The 14,127-nt window shown below is 48.3% G+C and overlaps 1 protein-coding gene and 1 long non-coding RNA gene across 2 annotated transcripts in view; one reads left to right on the top strand and one right to left on the bottom strand.

Moving 5' to 3' along the window:
* The window catches only part of LOC310661854, a 292,087-nt gene extending 289,319 nt beyond the window's left edge, over positions 1-2,768 (top strand). The window contains exon 3 of the long non-coding RNA XR_014504145.1: positions 2,706-2,768. This is a non-coding gene — a long non-coding RNA (uncharacterized lncRNA). The remainder of the gene's footprint in view (positions 1-2,705) is intronic.
* Positions 156-13,884, bottom strand: MEOX1 (mesenchyme homeobox 1). Its single transcript, XM_083408357.1, has 3 exons — positions 13,136-13,884; positions 4,403-4,602; positions 156-1,692 (listed from the first exon to the last, which is right to left on the bottom strand). Exons 1-3 carry the CDS (start codon positions 13,587-13,589, stop codon positions 1,570-1,572), a joined length of 777 nt encoding a protein of 258 aa, XP_083264483.1. The 5' UTR covers positions 13,590-13,884; the 3' UTR covers positions 156-1,569.
* Positions 13,885-14,127: the final 243 nt, after the last annotated feature.

Raw genomic sequence — 14,127 nt, 5'->3', positions numbered from 1 at the left:
CAACCCTCCTTTTTATAATTTATCAGTACAGTGTCATCTCAGTTCCTGTATATAGACTTCAGGTTTATGTTAGAAGCAGAGAAAGGCCTGGACGACCAAGAGAAGGAATCAAAATGCAGAGTCCCCCAAATCTGCAGAACTGTTGCACAACCAAGTACAGTGGTACCTTGGTTCTCAAACGTCTTGGTTCCCAAACACCGAAAACCCGGAAGTAAGTGTTCTAGTATATGAACGTTTTTCGGAAGCCGAACATCCGATGCGGCTGTTGGCTATTGTTTCTGGGGCGCCTGCACCAATCAGAAGCTTCGCCTTGGTTTTCGAACATTTCGGAAGTCAAACAGACTTCCGGAACGGATTACGTTTGGTGCTTTTGTTTTTGCTATTTATTTTGCGTTTTTGTTTTTGAGGCTTTTTCTGTTAACTTGTTTTTGTGCAAGTGTGGAACCTAGTTCAGCTACTGATTGATTGATTGATTGTATGGCTGGGGAAATGAATAAAATTCCCCCTCCCCCATCCAAACAATGACTATCATCGGTGCAGGTAAGAAAAAATAAGAATTTCATTTTTTATCATCTACAGTACCATCTTATTTTATAGTAAAGCACATTGATTATTGCTTTCATTTTATGGACCAATGGCCTCGTTAGATAGTAAAATTCATGTTAAATTGCTATTTTAGGGGTTGTTTTTACATGTCTGGAACAGATTAATCCATTTTGCATTACTTTCTATGGGAAAGTGTGCCTTGGTTTTGGAACGCTTTGGTTTTGGAACGGACTTCCGCAACAGATTAAGTTTGAGAACCAGGGTACCACTGTAGCTGCCCTGTAATTACTGAGAGAGATCCGAGCTCTTCAAGTGGTTTTTGCAGGGAGGTGCGGTGAGCAGCAGGGATCAAAATTCACAGCACACACTTCCAAGCAACAAAGCAGCCTATTAATCATAGGCAAGAAAGTGGCAATTCTTGACACATTCTGGGAGTGCAGATTCTTGTCCAGCCCTTGGCAAGGACTGATCGTTTTATTTCTTTTAATGGTGGAAGATAATATAGTACTAGGGGCGATCTATAACACTTCGCAGTGGGATTTGAAACTGCCTAAGGCAATTCTATATGCACACTTTTTCTTCTGGGGAGCTCGAGAGACCGGCTGTAAGATTTTTTCGGTGACCTCCTGGGTGGTCTAGCCTCCTTCTGCTGCAAACTCGAAACGTCGGCTTGTTGCTGTTTTCCAGAATGTGATCCTGGAGAGGGATGCTAAGTTGGGAGCAAACACAACGTACATGCTCGCTTCATGGTTCTAACAATGTCATGTCTGCAGCCTTAGAATGATTGGGAAGCCATCCGTGCCTTGATTTCCCTTGTTGGTGGCTTGTGAAAAGCAATTCCGTCAGAGATAAGAAGGAAGGAAGTAAAGAGCCCAGATCTACCTGGGAAAGCAAGGCCAGGTCTCTTCCGATACTGCTCCTTCTTCAGCCAACTCTTGCAAAGTCTTAGGGAGAGAGCAGACCATCTGGGCTGTGATGATGCCAAGAGATTGGTCCAGGCCTTCTGAGACACTGTGTACAGGGCTACTCTGAGCTGGGAGAAGCAGCTGAGTCCATGTCTTCCAGGCTGTGGTCCTGGGGTGACACCGGCTGCCCACCTTTCACACGTTTCCATTTCATCCTGCGGTTCTGAAACCACACTTTGACCTGTGCGAGAAGAGGGAGAGGATTAAGCTGAGCTTGCAGGCATGCAAACACAGCCCTTGCAAATTCACACTTTTCCGAATTTTGCAATGCAGTTCTCTAGCCACTTGTCCCCCCAAAAATTTGCACCGGCTAGGGTCAAGTGTGGGGATGCAGGTGGCACTGTGGGTTAAAGCCTCAGCGCCTAGGACTTGCCGATCACATGGTCGGCGGTTCGAATCCCCATGGCAGGGTGCGCTCCCGTCATTCGGTCCCAGCACCTGCCAACCTAGCAGTTCGAAAGCACCTCCGGGTGCAAGTAGATAAATAGGGACCGCTTACTAGCGGGAAGGTAAACAGCGTTCCGTGTGCTGCGCTGGCTCGCCAGATGCAGCTTGTCACACTGGCCATGTGACCCGGAAGTGTCTGCAGACAGCGCTGGCTCCCGGCCTATAGAGTGAGATGAGCGCACAACCCTAGAGTCTGGCAAGACTAGCCCGAACGGGCAGGGGTACCTTTACCTTTTACTAGGGTCGAGTGTGCATAAGACTGCATGTACAGTGGTACCTTGGTTCTTGAATTTAATCGTTCTGGGAGTCCATTCGACTCCCGAAAAGGTTCAAAAACCAAGGCACGGCTTCCAAATTGCTGCAGGAACTTCCTGCACTCAACCGGAAGCCACGTTCGGACGTCCGGCTTCCAGAAAACGTTCGCAATTCTGGGTCTGCGGTGTTTGGGAGCCAATTTGCTTGGGAGCCAAGTCGTTTGACTACCAAGGTACCACTGTATTAGTGAATATAAATCATGCATCACATTAAGGGAAATTGCTTGCAAGAATGTTCGTATTGAGAGAAATCTGCACTGAATAGTTGTTGAATTTACAGTGGTACCTCGGGTTACATACACTTCAGGTTACATACACTTCAGGTTATAGACGCTTCAGGTTACAGACTCCGCCAACCCAGAAATAGTACCTCGGGTTAAGAACTTTGCTTCAGGATGAGATCAGAAATCATGCTCTGGCGGCGCGGCAGCAGCAGGAGGCCCCATTAGCTAAAGTGGTACCTCAGGTTAAGAACAGTTTCAGGTTAAGAACGGACCTCCGGAACGAATTAAGTACTTAACCTGAGGTACCACTGTACACTTGTTTAACTTGCGCCATTTCAACCATACACAGTTGAAGACAGACTGGTTGTAATTGTGCCAATTACAGTCATACCTCCATTTACAAAACCCTCTGGTTCTGTAAACTTCGGGATGCACGCGCGGCAAACCCAGAAGTATTTTACTGGGTTTCGCCGGGTGTGCATGTGCAGAAGCAGTCCGCGCATGGGCAGAAGCGGTTCTCAGGTTGCGGAAACCTCAGGATCCGACCGGACCTCTGGAACGGATCCCGTCCGCAACCGGAGGTACCACTGTAAATACAAATAAGGCAGAGAGCTTGGAAGCACTGAGGATTCCCTCTCTTCCCCTCACCCACTAGCCTTGGGGGCAGATCAAAGGCTTTGGGTACATGCCGTTTTTGTGAATATGTGGAACACCTGGAAGTGAACCCCCGAGTAAGATGCCAATGTGGAGAACCGAGTTTAAGATTGGTGAAATGAGAAAAAGAGCAGACCTGAAATTCACAGATCCTCCTATTCCCATTTTCAGCTCTGTGATTCTATATAGGAAGGCCGTCAAGACCATATAACACAGGCCCTGAAAGACCTACATTGGTTCCCAGTACATTTCCGAGCACAATTCAAAGTGTTGGTGCTGACCTTTGAAGCCCTAAACGGCGTCAGCCCAGTATACTTGATGGAGCGTCTCCACCCCCACTGAGGTCCAGCACTGAGGGCCTTCTGGCGGTTCCCTCCCTGCGAGATGAGGTTACAGGGAACCAGGCAGAGGGCCTTCTCAGTAGTGGCGCCCACCCTGTGGAACGCCCTCCCATCAGATGTCAAGGACATAAACAACTATCTGACTTTTAGAAGACATCTGAAGGCAGCCCTCTTTGGGGAAGTTTTTAATGTTTGATGTTTTGTCGCTTTTTTATATATTCTGTTGGGAGCCACCCAGGGTGGCTGGGGAAACCCAGCCAGATGAGTGGGGTATAAATAATAATAATAATAATAAGGTGTTGTGTTGGGTGAATTGGCCTTGTGATTGTGGGGTTTGTTTTTTGTTTTTGGTAGATGAATCAGTGTACAGTGGTACCTCGGGTTACAGATGCTTCAGGTTACAGACGCTTCAGGTTACAGACTCCGCTAACCTGGAAATAGTACCTTGGGTTAAGAACTTTGCTTCAGGATGAGAACAGAAATCGTGCTCCAGTGGCACAGTGGCAGTGGGAGGCCCCATTAGCTAAAGTGGTACCTCAGGTTAAGAACTGTTTCAGGTTAAGAACGGACCTCTGGAACGAATTAAGTTCTTAACCCGAGGTACCATTGTACTTGTTTAAGCATCCAGTACACTTCCGAGCACACTGTATATGCTATATGGTAATTTATGGACCCTAATAGGTATCTAAAGCCATTTGCACATGCAGAATGTAGGCACCCTATATCTAGAACAGACCTCCGGAACAAATTAAGTTATTAATCTGAGGTACCACTGTACTTGAGCAGGTAGTAAATGAACATTCTCCCAATATTTTCCCTCTTCTCTCCACCATTGCCTCCAGGCATCGTTGCCCAAAGCTGGAGAGGAGGCTGCCCAGCCTCAAGGGGCCACTGGAGCAGAGGAGCTTCACCTGTCTTTCCGTCAAGTCGAGGTTCACCGCAATCTCGTATCTCCGGAGCCTCGTCAGGTAGTTGTGGTGTGCAAATTCTGCCTCCAGCTCCCGCAACTGGTCCTTGGTGAAGGCGGTGCGTTCCTTCCTTGCTTTGGAGCTGCTGACTTCTGCTTTTGTGCTGCTGCTGCTGCTGCCCCCGCCACCTGTGTCCTGGCTTTCTGGAAGAGGGAAAGGACAGAAACATTCCTTGTGGAAGCAAAGTGAGCCCACTAGGGGAAAGAGAGGGACGCGGGTGGCACTGTGGTCTAAACCACAGAGCCTAGACCTTGCCGATCGGAAGGTCAGCAGTTCGAATCCCTGTGACAGGGTGAGCTCCCGTTGCTCGGTCCCTGCTCCTGCCAACCGAGCAGTTCAAAAGCACATCAAAGTGCAAGTAGATAAATAGGTACCACTCCGGCGGGAAGGTAAACGGCGTTTCCGTGTGCCGCTCTGGTTCGCCAGAAGCAGCTTAGTCATGCTGGCCACATGACCCAGAAGCTGTCTGCGGACAAACGCCGGCTCCCTCAGCCAGGAAAGTGAGATGAGCGTGGAACCCCAGAGTCGTCCACAACTGGACCTAATGGTCAGGAGGTACCTTTACCTTTTAGAGGAAAGAGAATTGGCATGGTTCAAGAACCGCAATACCTGAAGGACCGCCTCTCTCCATATGAACTGACACAAACCCTGTGACCATCACCTGAGGCCCTTCTTCCAATGCCTCCTCCCCGAGAGGTCTGAAGGCCGGCAACACAAGAATGGACCTTTTCTGCAGTGGCTCCCCATTTGTGAGATGCTCTCCCCAGAGAGGCTCGCCTCACGCCTTCATTACATATCTTTAGGTGCCAGGTGAAAACGTTTCCCTATAAACAGGCCTTTGGCCAATTAACCTTTTATGCCATTTTACATGTATTTGTGTGGGGGATATTGGTTTCTGTTCTTGTTTTTATTATGTACCGTATTTTTCGCCCTATAGGACACACTTTTTCCCCTCCAAAAATGAAGGGGAAATGTGTGTGCGTCCTATGGGGTGAATGCAGGCTTTCGCTGAAGCCTGGAGAGCCCCACCGCCAACCCCACAAGCTCGGGGGACAGCGGGGAGGCGCAGCGCGCCATCCCGCTGTCTCCCGATGTGGTTTGGAGGCTGGCGGTGGGGAGAAGCGTGCTTCTCCCTGCCGCCAGCCCCGCAAGCTCAGGGGACAGCGGGGAGGCGAAGCACGCCATCCCGCTGTCTCCCGAGGTGGTTTGGAGTCTGGCGGAGGGCTTCCCCCTCCCCCAGCCGCGCAAGTTCCCAGAGCGACGCTGAAGCTGCCCGCAGCTTCGGCATCGCCCTGGCTCCCGTTCTGGGGGCTGGGATCGGGGGAAGCTCGGGCTTCCCCCGCCCCAGCCCCACGCTTTGGGGGGGGGGAATAAAAAATATTTCCTTTATTTCCCCCCCCCCAAATCTAGGTGCGTCCTATAGGGCGAAAAATACGGTATTTTGTGTTCTCGTTTTGTATTTTTATGCTGTGAACTGCCCTGTGTTCTCCGGATGAAGGGCAGCATGCAGATCCAATAAATACATTATTAAATAATGAAAGAAATGCAAAGATCAAGCAATCCGAGTTCATTGGTAGGGTCTCTGGGTGAAAAACAGGGAGTAGCATGCAGCTAAATTTTACCCAGAGTAGTCCTATTGAATTTAACAGGCTTAACATCCCATCAGCTCCAGCCAGCATGGCCAGTGGCCAGGAATGATAGCATTTATAGTCCAGACACAGGTTCCTCATTCCTGTCTTAGCCAGCATTCACAAATCAAGATGGTTAAAGAACGGGCCCAAGGTATGGGGAATTCACTCTGGTATGTTTGGTGATGAGGGAAGGGCCCTCTTCTATGGCTCGATACATTTTCTTCATCATCAGGATCACACATATTCCAGAACCTGTGGGAGATTAGCAGCCAATCCCAACAAATGTGTATTCTTGCTAGTTAGCATAAGAAGGGGTTAAATCCACTGAGCTGTATTGCTGATAGGCAGATACTCAGACCATAGAAATGCGATTGCTAGAGGGGGTTCTGTGCGGTGTCATTTCCCCTCTCTCCTGGAGAGGAAGGAGCACAGAGTACTTCCTCTTCCTCTCTCTTACGTACTTAGGTCCCAGACACTTCCTGGTTATGCTGCAAATGTAAGTATTTTGCCTGCATAGTTTTTACTGCTGCCTTTGCTGTGGACCAATGCATCATTATAAAGCAAGCAAATCTTATTTTTGAACTTGCTCCCCAGATTGTTGCCTTATTCATTCTCAAGCTTTGTGAGGAGGGGGAAGCCAGCTTGCTTTGTAGCTAGATTTGCTCAAAGGAGGCTTTGCAGCCTCATTCCTAGGCTTCTGGTTTTGCTGCCAAGGACAGGATTTTGAAAGTCTGTTCAACCCAACACACATGGGTGCTTTTCAACCCATCCCACAGAACCAAACCTCAGTGTCCAGAACAGGATCAGTCTCAAACTCAACCACGAGAAAAGCCTGCTAGAGCAAGCCAGTGGTCCATCTAGAGCAGCCGTTCTCAACCTCTGGGTCCCCAGATGTTGTTGGACTACAACTCCCATCATCCTTGCACTCTGGCCTTGCTAGCTAGGGATGATGGGAGTTGTAGTCCAACAACTTTTGGGGACCCACAGGTTGAAAAAGGCTGATCTAGAGCCAAGCAGATGCCTAGGGGAGACCCAAAAACAAGCTCAGTGTCAAGCAACTCTCTTTTTCAGAACACTCTCTAACATAAAGCAGGTCCTGGATGTGGGCTGGGATTTCTGCCTAAACCGTCCTCTCAGCCACAACATTTTTGGGCCTCACAGGGAGCTGCTGGCTGTATTTTCCTGGCCCGCGGTACAAGTCTGGATTAAACGATACGACCGCTCATGCTATCTAGCCTTCAAATCCCCTGAAAATGACTGCATGTGTTTTCCGTCCAGGAGGAAGGATTGAATTTAGGAAGGAACAAAGAACGCTGTCTTATACCAGACCTAATCCACGGACAGTGCCAGGTGTGAGGGAGGCCCCAGCCTTTCCACGGTGACCACCCCACCCCAGTGAAGCCAGCAGGCTTCCCAGCAGTGATGGTGCCCATGAACAGCAGTAGCATCAACAAACGTGATGGATAATCTGCCCCCACCCATTCCATTCACTGGAACAGCCCCGCAATACCCAAATCCTGCGCTGGCCCAGGGCACTGTGGGGACATCAGTCACCTGCCACAGCAAGATTCCTGAGCCACTTCTCATTTGTGAGGGCATATTGGGTTCTGGCTACATTTGGTGTGGGAAATCCATGATTGGATAAAGGATTAATGTTTGGGTCTCCTGATATTCTGTTTTAAACCAGGTGTCTGCATTGCCAGGAGGCCAGGGTCTGAATTGAACTGGAGCAACAGAACCTGAGAAAATAGGTTCCCCTTCCTTCCTGTAGCATTTCTCTGACTTCTTTCCTGCACACACACACACACATACACACACAAAAACCAGCTGCTATTTTTGCTGCTAGAGAAAAATAAATTTACCTGCTCATAGGACTTCTCTAAGCCTACTCAGATTTGTTGTCTTAAACCAGTGGTTCTCAAACTTTTTTTCCTCTGGCCCACACTTTCAGAATAAACATTTGCTCACAGCACACCAGTTTTCTTTTTGGGAAACAAAAAGAAGCAACTCTTAGCATGTGCTGGAACACAACAACTTTATAATATGATCGTGGGACACCCAGAAACTACAGTGGTACCTCGGCTTAAGAACTTAAATCATTCTTAACCTGAAACTGTTCTTAACCTGAGGTACCACTTTAGCTAATGCAGCCTCCTGCTGCCGCTGAAGCGTGATTTCTGTTCTCATCCTGAAGCAAAGTTCTTAACCCGAGGCACTATTTCTGGGTTAGCGGAGTCTGTAACCTGAAGCGTCTGTAACCCGAGGTACCACTGTATAAAACAACACAGCCATGTAAGAACACGAATCATTCCCAAAATATAATATTGATGAATTTTCCTGCCACACTTGCCATCCTCTCCTGCCATTGGTGTGGTATGCCACACCCTTTGAGAACCACTGTCTTAAGCTGTTATTTTATTACCACTATGATGTGGTGGTTGTTATTATTTTCAGTTACCTGGTGTTATTGTCCCAGAGTAATGAAAATTCACCTCAAAGAGCTTTTGCTTATTAGGGGAGAGAAGAGTTTGTCCTGTGTTTTTATGATGGCAAGAGAGGGTGGTAATGCCATGGAGGCAGCAATGCCAACGGGTCGTGCCAGGGCTCCCCAAGGCTCATGACAGCCCTTCCCTATAGCACCTATTCTGACTGGCAGCTGCTCTGCAGGGCCTTCACTGGCTGCCAGCAGAAGAGATCATGTGTTGTCTGCCCTGAAAGAACCAGCTTCCTTGCCTCCAAGCTAGACATGTGCTTCCTTGTGCATTGTTTCAAAGGTTATGGGGCAAGGTGTGGTTGTCTATGTAGCTAAGACAGATGCTGTCATTCAACAGACCTACACAATTCTGATAGGGCAGCTAATGCATTGCTTGAGCATTTGGCCTGTCCTGCCAGGCAGAACTTTCAGGCCAGAGGGCATGTTTTCAAGGCAAGCTCGAACCTCAGCATCTATCTGTGTGCGTTGAGTACTGTAACTAGAGTTGCCAAGTTGTGGTCTAGGGGTGTCTCATATTCCGGTGGGGATGATTCACGAGGCTTTGTAGGATGGTGCAGCTGTTGGTCCTCCTGATGCATCATCCCAGGGATGGGGAAGCTTTGCAGCCCTCCAGATGTTGATGGACTCCATTTCCCATCAGCCCCAGCTAGCATGGCCAATGGTCAGTGAAGATGGGACTTGTAGTCCAGCAGCACCTGGAGGGCCACAGGTTTCTCAGCCATTAGTCCCCTTGCCCACACTTTTCCTGGGCCTGCTATAGCAAGCAGGAATCTGATTCCATCCCAAAGGAGTCACAGGAAGTAGACAAGGAAGGGGACCAATGGGAAAAGAGGGGAGGGGCAGCCAAAGTTGCATGGTCTCTTGAAAACATGTGACATTTAAAGGACGTTACACACCATCTTTGAGTTGCAACCTGGGAAGCTTATTTGTAATGACTGCAGACTGGAGATAGTCTCACTCTCATCTCCAGAGGCAATCAGGGATGTTTTTATTTTAGATAATCTAAACGCCTGCCTTCCTTTCTTGCTCCTTTGGCTCATAAGCCGAACTCTGTGCTTTATTACTGTTGTCTTTTAACTAGACTTTGCATGCAAAATCTGGAGTTGCGATCATCTCCATGATGTGAAACAACATCTGCAATGGCGGCTATTTCACAGAAGAAGATTCGCCTTTCTAGAATCTTCTAGAAAGGATACCTAAGCATAATCTCGGAGCTGCACTTTCCAAGACTCTTGGTGGGAGAGAAGCCATCACACTTGAAATCCATTTCAGAATCGTTTGTCGAGAAGAGGTGCCCTGGCGCTTTAACCCAATATTGCCACCAGTCCAAAGGCAGGGCAGGGTCACCTTCTCTCACAGGAACCGGCCCACCCCCTGTGGTCCATTGGACACTGCAGGCCATGCTCTGCTTCCCATTGCCATCCAATTGGCTGGCTGGGCTGCCAGAAAGGGCCCTTTTCTGTAGGGGACCATAGCTGTCAACGTTTCCCTTTTCTTGCGAGGAATCCTATTCGGAATAAGGGAATTTCCCTTAAAAAAGGGGAAACGTTGACAGCTATGTAGGGGACCCACATTGTGGAATTCCCTTTCCCCCAAGAAGCTCATTAGTCCACCTCCTCTTATGATTGGCTTTTAGATGGGCCTGTTGAAATCTTGTTGTTCCGTGATAGGCCGGGGCTGGGGGAACCTGGAGTCCTCAATACATTCTTGGACTCCAGCTCCCATCAGCTGCAGTCAGGAATGATGGGAGATGGAGTCCAGCAAAATCTGAAGGACTGCAGGATTCTCTAACGTGGAATTCATTTTAGTGCATTTCCCACCACTTGTTTTGCTTAATCTCTGTTCTATGATGTCTTGTTTCCTTTCATAATCATTATCATGATTAATATGCCAGAGAGTTTTTGGTCTACATTCCGAACTGTTTGCAAGGTTTCTGCCCAAAGATGGAAGGAAGATAAAGTACCTACTGGAGAAGAATGGCTGACAAAGATGATGGACTATGCTGAAGTGGCGAAAATGACCGGGAAGATCAAAAATCAAGAAGATAACAAGTTTAATAAAGAATAGGGGGAAATTTATAAGTTACCGTATTTTTTGCTCTATAAGACTCACTTTTTCCCTCCTAAAAAGTAAGGGGAAATGTGTGTGCGTCTTACGGAGCAAATGCAGGCTGCGCAGCTATCCCAGAAGCCAGGACAGGAAGATCCCTCTTGCTGTTCTGGCTTCTGAGATTCAGAATATTGGTTTTTTTGTTTTCCTCCTCCAAAAACTAGGTGTGTCTTATGGTCTGGTGCATCTTATAGAGCGAAAAGTACGGTGCTTAAAAGAACACTGTGTAAACAATTAAAAACATTTTAGAAAACACTTGCAATGTAGCGAGAACTATGGTGAGAATGGAGTATTAAGAAAATATAGAGACAATTATAAGATGCATTTGGAAAAGAATAACGAGGGGTGGAAGGGAGTCCGGGGATTCAGAGAAGCCTATGTGTTTACGATTATGATTCATTTGCGATGGTAATCGTTAAAGGCAAAAATGGATTTTAAAAAATTATTTTATTTTTGAAAGGAAGGTTTCTGGACCAGATGAAAACAAATCAGTAATAGATACTAGAGTGGCCATGTGTCCTACTTCACAGAGAACAGTCCTCTCTTTGAAGTACCGTCCAATCCAAGGGCACCTTAAAGATAAAGTACAGGAAGGGAAATCAGAGGAATGGGCGTAGCTCAGTGGCAGATCACACACCTTGCAAGCAGAAGGCTGCAGGTTCGATCCCTGGTCTCTCCAGGAAAGGCTGGGAGAGACCCCAAGTCTGAAACACTGTATACAGTCCTGAGCTAGATGGACCATAGCTGTCAACCTTCCCTTTTTTTGCAGGAAATTCCCTTATTCCAATGCCGTTTCCCGTTGCTTCCTGCTGCTATCCCGGATTGTTAGATATCCCGTAGACTGTCCCCGGGACAGGTGAGGCTGCTGATCCCTTATTTTCCAGGCTGCTAATCCCTTATTTTCAAATCTGAAAGTTGACAGCTATGAGTTGGACCAGTGGTCTGACAGTATGCAGCAAATTCCTCTCTTTGTGGGTTGAGGTGGACGGCAGATGGAGCAGGCAGATGGGGCACCTGGTCACTGTCTTCTCTGCCAGGGTGAGATGGATTTGTATTCAAATCACAGTAATCATTTCTAAACTTGCATCTCTACATATAAATTAGCAAATGCATGCAAATCTGTGTCTTTTTGTGGTCCACATTTTTCTGTGATGCATAACTAGACTAACACATAGATTTTTATATATTTGGGGCTGCTTCCTTGGAAATTTTTAAGCAGAAGTCGGGTGGCCATCTGCCATGGATGCTTTATCTGAGTTTCCTGCATTGCAGGGGGGTGGACTAGAAGACCCTTGGGGTGCCTTCCAGCTATTATTATTATTACTATTATTATTATTATTATTATTATTATACTGCCCTATACCTGGAGGTGTCAGGGTGGTTCACAAAACAGATCACAATATATAAACTCAAAATAAAAACAATAACCCAATAATACTCCTCCCCAAAGAGTCACATTTTAAAAGGGCATAGGATGTAAATTGGATCAACCAAAGGCCTGGTTAAAAAGGACTGTTTTTGCCTGGTGCCTAAAGGTGTATAATGAAGGCGCCAGGTGACCTTCCCTGGGGAGAGCATTCCACAGACGGGGAGCCACTGCAGAGAAGGCCCCGTTCTCATGTTGCTGCCCTCCGTACCTCTCGAAGAAGGGCCTTCTTCACATGAAGAAGGGCCTCAGAAGATGTTCTCAGGGTCCAGGTAGGTTCATATGGAAAGAGGTGGTCCTTGAGTTATTGCGGTCCTGAGCCATTTAAGGCTTTATAGGTCAAAACCAGCACTTTGAATTGGGCCCGGAAACTAATTGGTAGCCAGGGCAGTCAGACCAGGATCGGTATAATATGCTCGAAGCGTCCTGCTCTGGTGAGCAACCTGGCCGCTGAATTCTGCACCAGCTGAAGTTTCAGAACCATCTTCAGAGGCAGCCCTACGTATAACACATTGCAATCTAACCTTGAGGTTACCAGAGCACAGACAACAGTAGTTAGGCTATCCCTGTCCTGATAGGCAGATCCTGAAGCTGAGGCTCCAATACTTTGGCCACCTCATGAGAAGAGAAGACTCCCTGGAAAAGACCCTGATGCTGGGAAAGATGGAGGGCACAAGGAGAAGGGGACGACAGAGGACGAGATGGTTGGACAGTGTTCTCGAAGCTACCAGCATGAGTTTGACCAAACTGCGGGAGGCAGTGGAAGACAGGAGTGCCTGGCGTGCTCTGGTCCATGGGGTCACGAAGAGTCGGACACAACTAAGCAAACAAACAAAGTCCAGATGGGGGTGTAGCTGGGCCACCAGCCGAAGCTGATGGAAGGCACTATGGGCCACTGAGGCCACCTGAGCCTCGAGCAACAGGAAAGGACACAGGGAATACCCCTCAAGCTACGAACCTGCTCCTTCAGAGGAAACGTAACTCTACCAGTCTAGGATTCTTAAACGCCACCTTACCTGCGCTCCCTTTTTTCCTTCTGGAAGTCTTCTTTTCCGTTTCGCTCACCACGTTCCCTGCCAGGACGTAATCTTCGCTCGTGCCAATGGCGGCATCCACCACATTTGGGCCACTGCCCTCTGGCTCTCCGGAGACCAAAGCCAGCTCGGCCGCCAGACGTCGCCTGCCCTCTGCGGCTGCAAAATGCCACGCGGGGTGCTGGAAAGAAGAGTGGTGCTCATCGAAAGCTCGCTCGTCACGGGGAAGGCTCTGGGGGGCTGCAGCCAGGCAGGAGTTGGAGAAGTCCGAGTAGATGCCAAAGTCCGGTTTGTGGTGGAACGAAAAGGGGGCTTGTGGGTAATGGTGTGGCCCAGTGGTCCCTCCACCTTCGGCATGCTGGTTTCGAAGGCAACCCCAGAGCGCATTGGTAGGGTGAGAGTTTCTCATACAGCTACTGGCAGCAGGTGGCTCCATCTAGGAGTGCAGTTGGAAAGCCTTGCTTCTTAAGATGCTCTCCAAACGCAGTTGCAAAGGGAGCCCGATGGTCTAACTTTTTGCCCAGGAAAAGAAACCGGTCCTCTGCAGCTAGACAGTTCTGCAGCTCGCTGCCATGGCTTTGCCGGTGAGGGGGAACCCTGCAGAATTCTCCATAGCTTCCACAGGAGAAACTTCACATCTGTTGCGTTTGAAGCCCGAAGCTTCCTTGCTGTGAAGTGCTGAAGCCCAGAAAACACTTTTTAAATACTTTGCTGGGGTGTGAGTGACAAGCTTAGGAAGGGAAATGTGAGAGAGGAGCGAGGGGGAGGGCTTAACCTGTATGCACAACCCCTCCAACCCAAGCCAAGCATGCAAGCTATTAATCACCCGAAACCTTAGAGGCGCATCTAATGGGAACTGCAGATGGAGACTTTTAAAGAAACATTGTCTGCACTTTTTTTTTTGTAGAGGGGGCGGGAGAGAAATGTACACACGCACACAAAAGGAGGGTTTAATGTTTCCTTCTCACACACTG

This window comes from Podarcis tiliguerta (assembly GCF_965153285.1).
Source record: "Podarcis tiliguerta genome assembly, chromosome: 13".
Taxonomy (NCBI): domain Eukaryota; kingdom Metazoa; phylum Chordata; class Lepidosauria; order Squamata; family Lacertidae; genus Podarcis; species Podarcis tiliguerta.
Note: the sequence above shows the minus strand (reverse complement) of the source record. Positions and strands in the feature narration are given on the sequence as shown.

Bases quoted from the DNA above. Each gene is read 5' to 3' on its own strand.
- MEOX1 (XM_083408357.1), bottom strand. From the start codon at position 13,589: ATGGAGCCACCTGCTGCCAGTAGCTGTATGAGAAACTCTCACCCTACC. The intron at 4,603-13,135 runs GTAAGGTGGCGT...TCCCTCTTCCAG, and splicing joins AAGGAAAAAAGGGAGCGCAG to AAAGCCAGGACACAGGTGGC. The intron at 1,693-4,402 runs GTGAAGCTCCTC...CTTCTCGCACAG, and splicing joins TCGACTTGACGGAAAGACAG to GTCAAAGTGTGGTTTCAGAA.